General features: G+C 35.5%; 2 protein-coding genes across 2 annotated transcripts; both read right to left on the minus strand.

The window, feature by feature from the left end:
- Positions 1-2088: 2088 nt before the first annotated feature.
- LOC141690958 (secreted RxLR effector protein 161-like) lies at positions 2089-2853 on the minus strand. Its single transcript, XM_074495709.1, has one exon. It carries the CDS (start codon positions 2851-2853, stop codon positions 2089-2091), a length of 765 nt encoding a protein of 254 aa, XP_074351810.1.
- A 42-nt stretch (positions 2854-2895) lies between these two features.
- LOC141690959 (uncharacterized) lies at positions 2896-5406 on the minus strand. The gene is made up of 4 exons (XM_074495710.1): positions 4809-5406; positions 4123-4442; positions 3490-3987; positions 2896-3081 (listed from the first exon to the last, which is right to left on the minus strand). The coding sequence occupies exons 1-4, from the start codon at positions 5404-5406 to the stop codon at positions 2896-2898; spliced, it is 1602 nt and encodes a 533-aa protein (XP_074351811.1).
- Positions 5407-11944: the final 6538 nt, after the last annotated feature.

The raw sequence follows: 11944 nt of genomic DNA on the forward strand, positions 1-11944 counted from the left end.
TCCTTTCTCCACAATTTCCCACACATCATTTGCTCCAAGGATCGCCATTTTCCATGATCTCCTTCTTCTTTACACCACACAAGCCTTCTTTGAAGACAAGTAGAAGTAGAACCATTGCCTCCTGATACCACTTTGTTGGAAGAAAGGTTCTCACTCAAACTCACACAAGACAATTTAGGAGAAGAAATGTATTACTTGAAAAATTACTTGATTCCAAATGACTTGGTACAAGGCTTTATATAGGACTGCATAGAAAGATCTAGATACCTTTAAATTTGTGCTCTCAAGATACTTCGCTGCTGTGGGGGTGTAGCTGTGGTGGGGTTCCTACAAAACAACACCGGAAGGGGGGGGTTTGGGTCCGGTGGCACCTCCGACGTGAGAGTAAGAACTCGCTCTTGGGGAAGATGAAAATATATATGAATGCAAAGTGGCTATATGTGTATATGAGTGTGTGAGATTGATTAACCCAAAAACCTCACCTCCTTACAGCTCCTGGAAGGACTAGTTCCGGACTTCTAACTCCACGCAGCTCATGGAAGGATTAGTCCTGCACACTACCAGTCCTGACTGGCCCAATCCCACCAGCCCAACCTTGATAAATCCCAGCATGTGAGACACTGGCCCAAGAACATGATGAGGACAACTGTCACACATCAATTATGGGCATAATCAGGGCACGTGTCACAGGATCCTAAGAACATTCCTGAGTCAGTCCCACACTGACACGTGTATAGCATCCACTCCAGCCAGGTGTCCTCCGCTCCTAGAACCAATGGCTACGATTTAAAGGTACCAACCCCAAAACCCTAGCCTTGGGCTCTAAATAACCCAAGGAGTTGAGATTTTGGGGTTAATCACTCTCTCACACTCATATACACACATAGCCACCGTGCAATCATATATATCTTCATCTTCCCTAAGAGCGAGTTCTTACTCTCACACCGGAGGCGCCGCGGGACCCAAACCCCCTTCCGGTATTATTTTGTTGGAACCCCACCACAACAACGAAGGATCCAGGCACGGCGTCGAAAGAGTGGCTCCACTACCAGGAGTTATCACATGCCATCTCCATTAATGCCGAAAATGTAGGAACTAAATGAGGGGAAAATATCTTAAGAATTAATTGATCGTCTTATGAATATTCTAGGGAAGTATCTTGAGCGCACAAATTTAAAGGTATTTATTATTTTGTAAAAAAATCTATTGAATGTTTGGTGCGATTTGTGAGATACTTTTTTTTTTAATTTCGGGAGTGGAGACTCTTGAACTAATAATATAATTTACAGTGGATCAAATAGAAGTTGAACTTCCTTGTGTATAAAGAAATGAGAAGACATGTCAGATTATTTCTTTTTAAAGTTTCAGAGCTGATTTTTCTATTAGGCTTACCATAATTGGGCTTAAATCGGGAATTCATGTGATGTTTGTATACGCATCATAGTGTCGTGTTATTAGTTTTTTATTATTTAATTTTCTTTTTAAGAAACATATATTGAACATATGACTTCAAAAAACATATTTTTATAAAATATTCAATAAAAACATGAAACATCGTTATATTTTCAAAAAAAATACAATATGAAGTTGATTTTTTAAGTGACTTAAATGATCAATTTTTTAAAATTGTTCCATTTCAGACCATATAAGGTGTCATAAAAGGCTAGCAAGTTCGGCTGTCATTGAAAAAGATTGTCTAGTCTTGATCTATATACTTATATATGAAATATGTGATAACTAAACCTGTGAAACTAGCTGGTTTACTATGTGTATATGTGTAAATGGTAAAGCTTGAAAACAGAAAGAAAACAAACTAAGATATTGATCACTTTTATTCACTTAGAAATTACAGCATATTAATACTAAGACAGAAACAGAATAGAACGAACTAATGCTATAAACCAGGGAAATGCCATAAACTCCCAGTTCTACACAACTACTACTACTGCAAAGCTACAAAGACTTATTCAAACTGGTCCTAGAAAAACTCTTGCACGTTGCAGGACAAATCAGATAACCCACATCATCACAAAACACACCAGCAAACTAAATAACTGTTTAGATTAATCCAACAAACACCCCCTTAAACTAAACTTCTTTATTAAGACTCCTGACACCAAGTAACTGTCGCATACGTTCGAACTTAACAATGGACAATGCTTTCGTAAGCACATCAGCACGCTGCTCTTCAGTTTTCACATGCTTCACGATAATTTTGCCTCGCTCTACGCACTCTCTTATAAAGTGATAGTGAATATCAATGTGTTTCGACCTTCCATGAAACACAGGGTTCTTTGCCAAATCTATGGCAGACCTATTATCAGCATACAAAGTGTCAGGTCCAATGCGTTCACCTGTTACTTCAGTTAACAGATTTCTTAACCAAATTCCTTGGCATGTTGCAGCCGTGGCAGCCATGAATTCAGCCTCGCAGCTAGATAACACAACGCACTTCTGCTTCTGAGAGACCCACGTTATTATACTTTCATTCAAGTAGAACACCATCCCACTAGTAATTTTTCTGTCTTCCAGATTTCCCACTAAATGACTATCTGTGAACCCCGTTAGTGCATTATTTGCACTATCTCTTGAGTAAATTAACTCGTAATTCATAGTTCCCTTAACGTACCTCATTATCTTTTTTGCTGCATTCAGATGCAATAATGTGGGCCTTTCCATAAATTGACTGATGATCCCTACAGCATATGAGATATCCAGACGCGTGTGAACAAGATAACGCAGACCTCCTACTATGCTTTTAAAATCAGTCGAATTTACAGCACTGCCTCCCTCATCTTTGGTGATTGCAATCTTGGGTTCCATGGGGAACTTAGTAGCATTGCATTTTTCCATACCAGCTTTTTCTAAAATTTTCTTGGTATATGCTTCCTGTTTTCATTCAACATAACCATCTTGCTGATTTACCTCGATTCCTAAATAGTAAGAGAGCTTTCCCAAATCACTCATCTCAAATCTTTCAGCCATTTTCCTCTTGAAATTTTGTATAACAGCTTCGTTTGTCCCGGTCACCGGAATATCGTCAACATAAACAGCTATGATCAGAGCTTCTCCTGCTTCTCTCTTAACATATACAGCATGCTCATACGGGCATCAAATAAAACCCATGTCTTCAAGACATTTGCTCAGCTTCGAATACCAAGCTCTGGGAGCCTGACGGAGCCCATATAACGGCTTATATAATTTGTAAACTAAATGCTCCTGTCCTGGCTTCTCGAACCCCTCCGGTTGTGAAACGTACACCTCTTCTTTCAAAACCCCATTCAAGAAAGCTGATTTGACGTCCAAGTGGTGAACACTCCACCCGTTTTTCACTGATAAAGCAAGTAAGAGACGCACTGTTTTCCAGCGTGTTACTGGTGCAAAAATTTCTTCGAAATAAACTCCTTGTTATTGAACATACCCCTTTGCAACTATTCAAGCCTTGTGTTTAACAATCTCTCCTTTGGTATCCTTCTTGAGTTTAAATACCCATTTTAAATTAATGACTTTCTTGCCTGGAGGTAACTCAGTTAGCTTCCACGTTTCATTTCTTTCGATGGCTTCTAGTTCCTGCTCCATTGCCCGTCTCCATTCTTTCTTTCGTGAAGCCTGTGTGTAATTCACTGGCTCATCCACCCCCATAAGAAGTAATTCATCCGAAGTATCAATCTCTTCTGTGTTGTTGTATATGTCACTTAAGCTTCTGAATCTGCGTGGCTCACTATCTTCACTCACATTGCTTGCATATTCATTTGTGGAATTCTGAACTGTTACAGGAGTTTGTATTGATAACTCATAATTCGTACCAACATCAAGAGAGTTATTTTTTACTGAAACAGGTGTTTGTTCAGTTTCAATAATATCATGAGAGCTGCTTTGTACTGAACTAGGTGTTTGTTCAGTTTCTTCATGATCTGCAACACTGTTGTGATATTCGTTTACTTGATCAAAACCAAAGACTGTGAACTCAGTCTCTCTGCCACTTTCCTGTTCATGACAAATTCCCCATTCCCATGACTTTTTCTCATCAAACACAACATCTCGACTCACGAACACTCTTTTTGACACCGGATCATATAATCTATACGCCTATGTTCCAGGCTCTTTCCCAAGATTTATGACCCTCTTGATGCGATCATCCAACTTTACAATTTGTACACTAGGAATCTTCATGAAAGAGACACATCCAAACACTTTCATGTATGCCAGATTTGGCTTGTCACCTGTCCACACCTCGTAAGGAGTCTTCTCAGATAAAGCACGTGTAGGCAGACGGTTCAACACATAAATCGAGTGTCTTACTGCCTCTCCCCACAAAAATGCAGGTAACTTAATAGTCTTTAAGAAACTTCTGACCATGGCAACAATAGTACGGTTTCGTCTCTCCACTTCACCATTTTGTTGTGGCGTATATGACGCTGTGATTGTCGATAAATGCCGAACTGCTCACAGAAAAATTTGAATTAATTGGAGCAAAACTAATCTCCCATGTCCGTGCGTAAAGCTTTAATAGTCAGCTCTGAACCTTTCTCGACCCGAGCTTTGAATCTTTGGAAAGCACTAAACGCATCATCCTTCGATTTTAATAAAAAAAACCCACATAGCTCTGCTGAAATCATCTACTAACAATAAAAAATATTTACTTCCACTTACTGTCTCTGGCAGAATTAGCCAACATAGATCACCATGGATCAGCTCCAACAGCTTTGTATCTCGAAAATTTGTCTGATTTGGAAATGGTTTTCTTCTCTATTTTGACATCAGATAATCTGAACATATTTCTTTGGGCTGAATAATTTTTGGAATACCTTCAGCCATCTGTTTTCTTGTCATCAGACTTAGGGCCTGAAAATTCACATGGCTGAGGTGAGTATGCCACAGCCATACTTCTTCATCGATTTTTGACAGTAAACACCCAGGGCCAACACTTTCAACAATGATCTTGTACAATCGATTAGCTGATCGTTTTACTTTCATAAGTAAATGCTTGTCCTTATCATACACCCATAAGAACTCACCATGCATTATAACTTGATTTCCTTCCTCAGATAACTGACCAAGACTCAATATATTATTACACAACCTAGGGATGTAATATACCTCATGAAAAATTCTGTCTTCCCCATTTTTGCATTTGAATATGATTGAACCTTTTCCTTCTATGTTCACAGTTGAGCCGTCCCCAAAACATACTTGGCCTTTCACATTTTCGTTTAACTCCTTGAATTTTGATCTCTCTCTCGTCATGTGATTGCTCGCTCCGTTGTCCAAGTACCACACATTTGAACTTACTTGCTTGTCCTCGACTTTCAATCTTGGCTTCATCTTCTCTTCATTCAACAAAACTCTGTCATCCCGACACTTCACCATCAATAGAGCTGGCTCGTCGTCTTGTGTTTGAGACATATTGATCTCCAAACGTTGTTCTTTATCCTTTTTAGGCTTGCGGCATTCCGCTGCATAGTGACTGTAAGCCAAACAATTAAATCATCTTACTTTGGTTCGGTCACGTCCACCCCGATTCCCTTCTCTTCCACCATTTGTTTTATTTTTCATATTTGACCTCCTCTGCCATTCCTCTCGTGTGAGCAACAATTGGCCTTCCTCTTTCTCCTTTTTCAACCATTCTTCCTCAGTAAGTAATAGTTGTCCTCCTCTAGGTTCATCATGACCTTTTAGGCATTCTTTGTGGGCGTTCAATGACCCAACTGCTTCCTCGACTGACATTGTTTTTAAGTGTCCAAACTGTTCAATGGTGGATGCAATTTGCAGAAATTTTTTAGGCACTGCTCTAAGAAGCTTCTTCACAACGTATTCTTCCCTAATAGTTTCACCAAGAGCTCGAATATTTGCTACCAAACCACTTAATTTTATGCAAAAGTCATCAAGCTGCTCCGTCTCTTTCATCCTTAAAGCTTCAAATTCTGATTTTAAAGTCTCCATCTTCGCTTTTTGTACTCGATCAGCTCCAAGACACATGGTTTTTATAGAATCCCACGCCTCTTTTGTCGTATCTTTCTCTGCAATGGACAAAAGAATGTCCTCGGGTATTCCTTGATAAATGGCTGCAAGCGCAATCTTATATGTTCTCTCCTCCATCTTTGATTTTGGGTCCTTGGGTTCAATAGCATCCCACACTCCGTGGGCTTGCATAAAGACCCTCATCTTTATTGCCCACATCGTATAGTTGCTCCGTGCCAACATCGAATAACTGAGACCAACTCCCTCCTTTGTTTTGCTCATCTCTGTCTTGATTTTCTCCATTACTCCCTTCTTGGGCATGTACTTTGGCATACACACGATGTACCAGGCTTTAATACCAAAATGATAACTAAACCTGTGAAACTAGCTCATTTACTATGTGTATATGTGTAAAAGGTAAAGCTTGAAAACAGAAAGAAAACAAACTAAGATATTGATCACTTTTATTCACTTAGAAATTACAGCATATTAATACTAAGACAGAAACAAAATAGAACGAACTAATCCTATAAACCAGGGAAATGCCATAGACTCCCAGTTCTACACAACAACTACTACTGCAAAGCTACAGAGACTTATTCAAACTGGTCCTAGAAAAACTCTTGCACGTTGCAAGACAAATCAGACAACCCACGTCATCACAAAATAAACCAGCAAACTAAATAACAGTTTAGATTAATCCAACAATATGTCTATGCACCTTTATATGAAATAAAATATTCCGACATATAGGAGGTGGTGTCACTGGATAGGATCATGATGAACTAAATCATAATAGTGCTATCAGTCATGTGGTGTGATATTTTTTTATCTTCTTATGTTTTCTTTTCCCTCTTCATAATATAATCAAAAATTTTTGTAGAATTTTACTTTTATGTAAGCATCTTTCAAGTAAAGTAAGTAATAATAAGGGTGGGAGTTGTTTTTATACAAGGGTTCAAGGAAAAAACACACAATATTAAAGAAATGCTAGGAGAATATCAATTATGAAAAGGGGCATGAAAGACCCATGGGACATGCATTCTCAAAATGGGACTCATATGTATTTCCAAATGTGTATGATGTATCTAGTAAATAATTTTTTTTTATTTTTAAGTGTAAAGATATGTATTCTGGGACTCCGTAATCAAAATGAAGTGTATGGTAGCATAATTAGATATACATTAAATATAGGTCTTTGACATGATATAACTTATGGTACTTTTAAAATAATTGTCATAAGTAGTGATTAACCTCATAATTTGGGGAGAGGTAGATTAACGTGAAAAGTGATCAGGATAAGATTCGGTTTTTGAGAATTGGTTGTGAGTAGCGTCGGATGAAGACCAATTTCAGTTTTTACTTAAGGACATTATATATAAAAAACTATATTGTAGTTTCTAGCATGGGTTATCAAAATAACTGCATATAACACATGGGCACATCACCTTTTTAATGAGGGCATTTAAGAAAATATATGTATATTAATATAGATTATTAATAAATTATTGTTCAAAAACTTTTCTTTTGGGGCAGTGTCGAGTAGAGGCCTATATAGCCCTTGATTAGATGAGGTATATCACATGGCTCGGAAATTTTATAAATATGTCACTTTTTCACTTTCTAAAAGAGTCTAATATTTTATATTTCAATTTTCGTCATTTCTATTATTTTATTTATGTTTTTTTTGTGCGGTGATGGACTAATAATACAATTTATAGAATATGTGCAATCGGGTGCCAACAAAATTGCCAAAATGTCTTTTGCAAGATGTGGCATGACACTATTATCGACTACCATTGAAGGTTTACCGAACTACCATTGAAGGCTTACCGGTGCCAACCGAAGTAGCGAGCACCCTTTGGCCCACTCCTAAAATGGAAAATATGCTAACATCTCTACTAAACGCATATAATTTTTCATCAAGTTTATAAAAAAATAATGCACCAATATTTTGGCAACTTTAATTGCCAACCATTGAAACAAATATTGATAAGAAGTGTGCCAAAAGTACAAAGAAAACAAAATTAAAAAATATGAGTAATTGTGATGATTTGACACGTTTTTCTACTTTATATGGCACCCATAGCCGAAATGCACTGGAGATCCTATTAGATAGTGGATTTTAAATAGTGGATTTTAAGAACTCAGTTACCCATTATAATTTTTTTGTATGGATACATTTATAAGAAATTTTATATTTGTAGTGCTCATAATTTTTAGTAAAAAATTTAGAAATTGCCCCCTCCTAAAAAATTCTCTCTTATCTTCAGTCCCCACATTTTCCTCGCCAAATCATAAAATGGACGTGTCAGATGAATTTTATTAAAATTAATTTGCTATTTATATTAAATAAGTTTCTTTTTAAAAAACTTGAAAGACAATGAGTCTATACTAGTGTTTGTTTCTCTTTTTTATTATTTTTGTTTTCTTACAGAAAATCTTGAGGGAAATGATTCTTGAGGACATGTATGCCAGTCAAGCAAACTGCAACAATTTTAAACACATTAAAATGGAATTTATAAAATTGATCAGACTGCAGGCTTCCTCTTCGAAGCTTAAGGTAGGTTGTAAAATGATATTATGTAAATAAGACTCTTCTTAGGCATATCCATATATGCAATAACAAATTATGTGCTACTGTATTCTAGTCATCTGATAATCAAATTTCTATTCTTAGAGTGATTTAATGCAAAATGAATTCGGACTTTAGGTACCGGCTCCTCGACTCACCAAAGGTACTTATAGTATGGGTGACCTTTTGGAAGAGAAGTTATGTGATCTGTATGATACATTTATTCAGGTATAAGTTGTAGCACAATATCATGTAAGAAGTTCATAGAAGCATGTTAGATATTATTGTGTTATCATATATTTTATTGTAACAGGGGCTTGATGGTTGTCAGAAGCTTGTTTGCGAAGGTAGACTGTACTATCCATCTTGTACTATGTTTTTTTCCAGTCTACAGTTTTCTTTTTTATTTTGTTCGGAACCACTCAAATGCATAATGGAACTGGTGAGATATTGTGAGTTTAATTTGACGTCTTCATCTATAGGCAACAACCTGCTGGCATTCTCTATAAATCAACATATTACGGACCAAGGCCAATAACAAACCTAATGAACAGTTCAGGTACACTAATTATCTTTGTTTCTCTTTATTTTATATTGAAGGGGGCATTATTTATACTTTATATCTTGCATTTTACTAACAGTTTTCTGTAGTGTTTCCGAGTTCTCTATATGAAGTGAAAAAAACTTGTGCACATTTTTTCTCACATTTTTCTAAATTTTTTCCGGTAATGTACAATTTCATTCAGTAAATGAAATGCTAATGAGAATCGGATTGAAAACTCGGTTCCCACCTTGTGAATGAGTTTTAAAATTAGAGTTTCATGGTTGTTCAACCCAGAGTTTAAATAGAATTGTGTTATTCTAGGTTTTAAGTATGATATAGTTTTCGTTGTTTTATTGTTTAGCTTTACAGTAAAATTTATATCAGGCTACGCTTTCTTTTACTTTTTAATCTGGTATCTCCACGATCAGTACTAAAAGTCAATTCCTACGTGTTTTCAGCTGGCTGATCTCTGGCCAAAAGGTACCATGGACATGCATGAGATACGGAAAGCTATTTGTCGAGCAAAGGAACGACGAGTCATACCTAGTACGCAGTAGCGAAGAAATGGTATATACAAAATCTTTTAGAGAAGTGAACAATATTGTGCTCCTTATGTAGAGTCTTAATAAATTTGTAGTATATGATTACAAGAAATTTCACAACCATAAGTATGTTGTTAATTTTTAATTTCCAAAAGTTGAAAAGTTAATTTTTAGGAGTGTTATCAATTGTTTAATAGCACCCTACTAGATGAGTACATAACAAAAGCAGTTGTAGCCTAGCAATATTATGTCCGGTAATATTGCTTATATTTCAAGTTCTTTTGATCAACGGAAATTTTGGTAAAGTCAAAAAGTGTCTGACAACATAGTTTCACATACCATGTGATTAGTTCATTTGAAGTGAAAGTTGCACCCGCTACCAAACTATTCGAAAAAATAGTGGGAATATGTATATACAAGTAGAAAAGGAGTGGTGACATGTATAGGGAAGTCCTGTACGATGCCCAATCAGTCTGACAAGGCAAAGTACTTTGGATTGATGTATTGGATACTAATTTATTCTCATTGCTAGTCCGGAGAGCCCATATTTAGGCCCCCTACAAAAAATCTCTTTATATAGGGTCTTGGCCTGAATATGGTTAATTTGAATGACTGTGATATTTATACCAGTTTATGTAAATCTATCACCTCCTAGATTTGTATACCAGTGTTATTTCAAGAACTATTATTTCTTTAAACATTGTTATTTCTTTACCCACATATACATTGTTATACTATTATTTCTGGTAAAGAAATTATAGTTAAACTGCCCTGCCCTTGTCTTTCTAGTTCCAACTTACTATATTATGTATAGTTATTACGTGTACATGTACTAAATACATACTTGATTAACTAGAAGCACTATGTAATATTTTTGCAACAATAAGAGATATATTTGCACCAATTGTACTCGGTAAAACATCCCACTAAGTAGGTAGGACCTGATCTGAGGATTTTAAAAAAAAAGTCCAGCGTAGATGTAATTAGTGTATCAAAAAATCATAATCATTTGATCATGACTTTGTGAACCTACAACGCATATAGTAACTTGGCTCTGGTTGAGTAGTTTAATATTTGTATGCTGAAATAAATTAATTTGTTGCTTACACTATGACTTATGAAAATAATTACTCAAATTTTTGCACATAAAAACTTCAGTTGTAAAGGGTAGAATATTTATGTTAAATTACTCAAACCTAAATGATGTGAAAATTTCAAAATTCCGCAAAAAAATAGTAGATTACTTGACACTGTTAAAATTATAATTTTAACTAATAAGACATGCATAACATGCTGCTAGATTCATGTAGTGAGGAAAGTTATAGGTACATTTATTTTTATTTTCTATATTCAAATTTATTGGCCTATATGCACTACAAGAAAACAGGGTAAAACCGACCGCACATAACTAACCGACGTTGATTTGGTCACCTTAAAACCGAACAACGTCAGTGGTCGGTTATATGCTAACTAAACGACACCGTATCGATGACGTTGTACACATAAAACCGATCAACCACTGTGGTCGATTTTATTGAAAAAAAATGACACCGTTTTGCTGATGTGTCAGTTTTAAAACCTACATGTGATCGTTTATATTCACAAATTCTGCAGGTTAAAACCAACCATATATGGTGTACAAGTGATCGGTTTTGTAGAATAATAAAAAATTAATTTAAAGTATAAAAAAAGTACGCGTTACAGAGAAAACGGTGTCGTTTTATTCTTCTGACAAAAACCGACCGCTGACGGTCGGTTTTAACCATTTTTTTTTAATTTTTTTGTTATATCCCTCATTTCTTGATTTTGGCCAAAAAATTAAAAAAACATAGGATTGAAGTGCAGGAGTTTCAGAAAATTGTAAGTTATTTTCATATTTTGTAATAATGTGTGTGTGTGTTTATGTTGGTGGTGTATGTATTAAATGTTGTTGTATGTATTTAATATTTTTATTTTTTTATATAATATTTATTGTGAGAACTGAAGTTTGGTAGTAGATAATTTGTAAGTTAGTTTCATTTATTGTAATTATAGTGTGTGTGTTTGTGAGTTTTATGCAATTCATGAATAAATATGAGATTAATAATAAATTATTTCTTCAATATGTTTTTTTTTAATTTAAAAAAATATTATTGTAGATGGAAACCATTGATCGAAGTTGGATTGGTAATCAATTGCAAAGCGATAAAATTTCATTGACCCCGGAATATAGAATTGATGTAGATTTTTTTTAAAAATTTGCTAGAGAAAATGGAATGGAAGATGGTACAATGAAGTGTCCGTGTAAACATTGTAAACATTTGAATTGGTTAAAGATTGATG

The sequence above is a fragment of the Apium graveolens genome, chromosome 10, assembly GCF_009905375.1.
Source record: "Apium graveolens cultivar Ventura chromosome 10, ASM990537v1, whole genome shotgun sequence".
NCBI lineage: Eukaryota > Viridiplantae > Streptophyta > Magnoliopsida > Apiales > Apiaceae > Apium > Apium graveolens.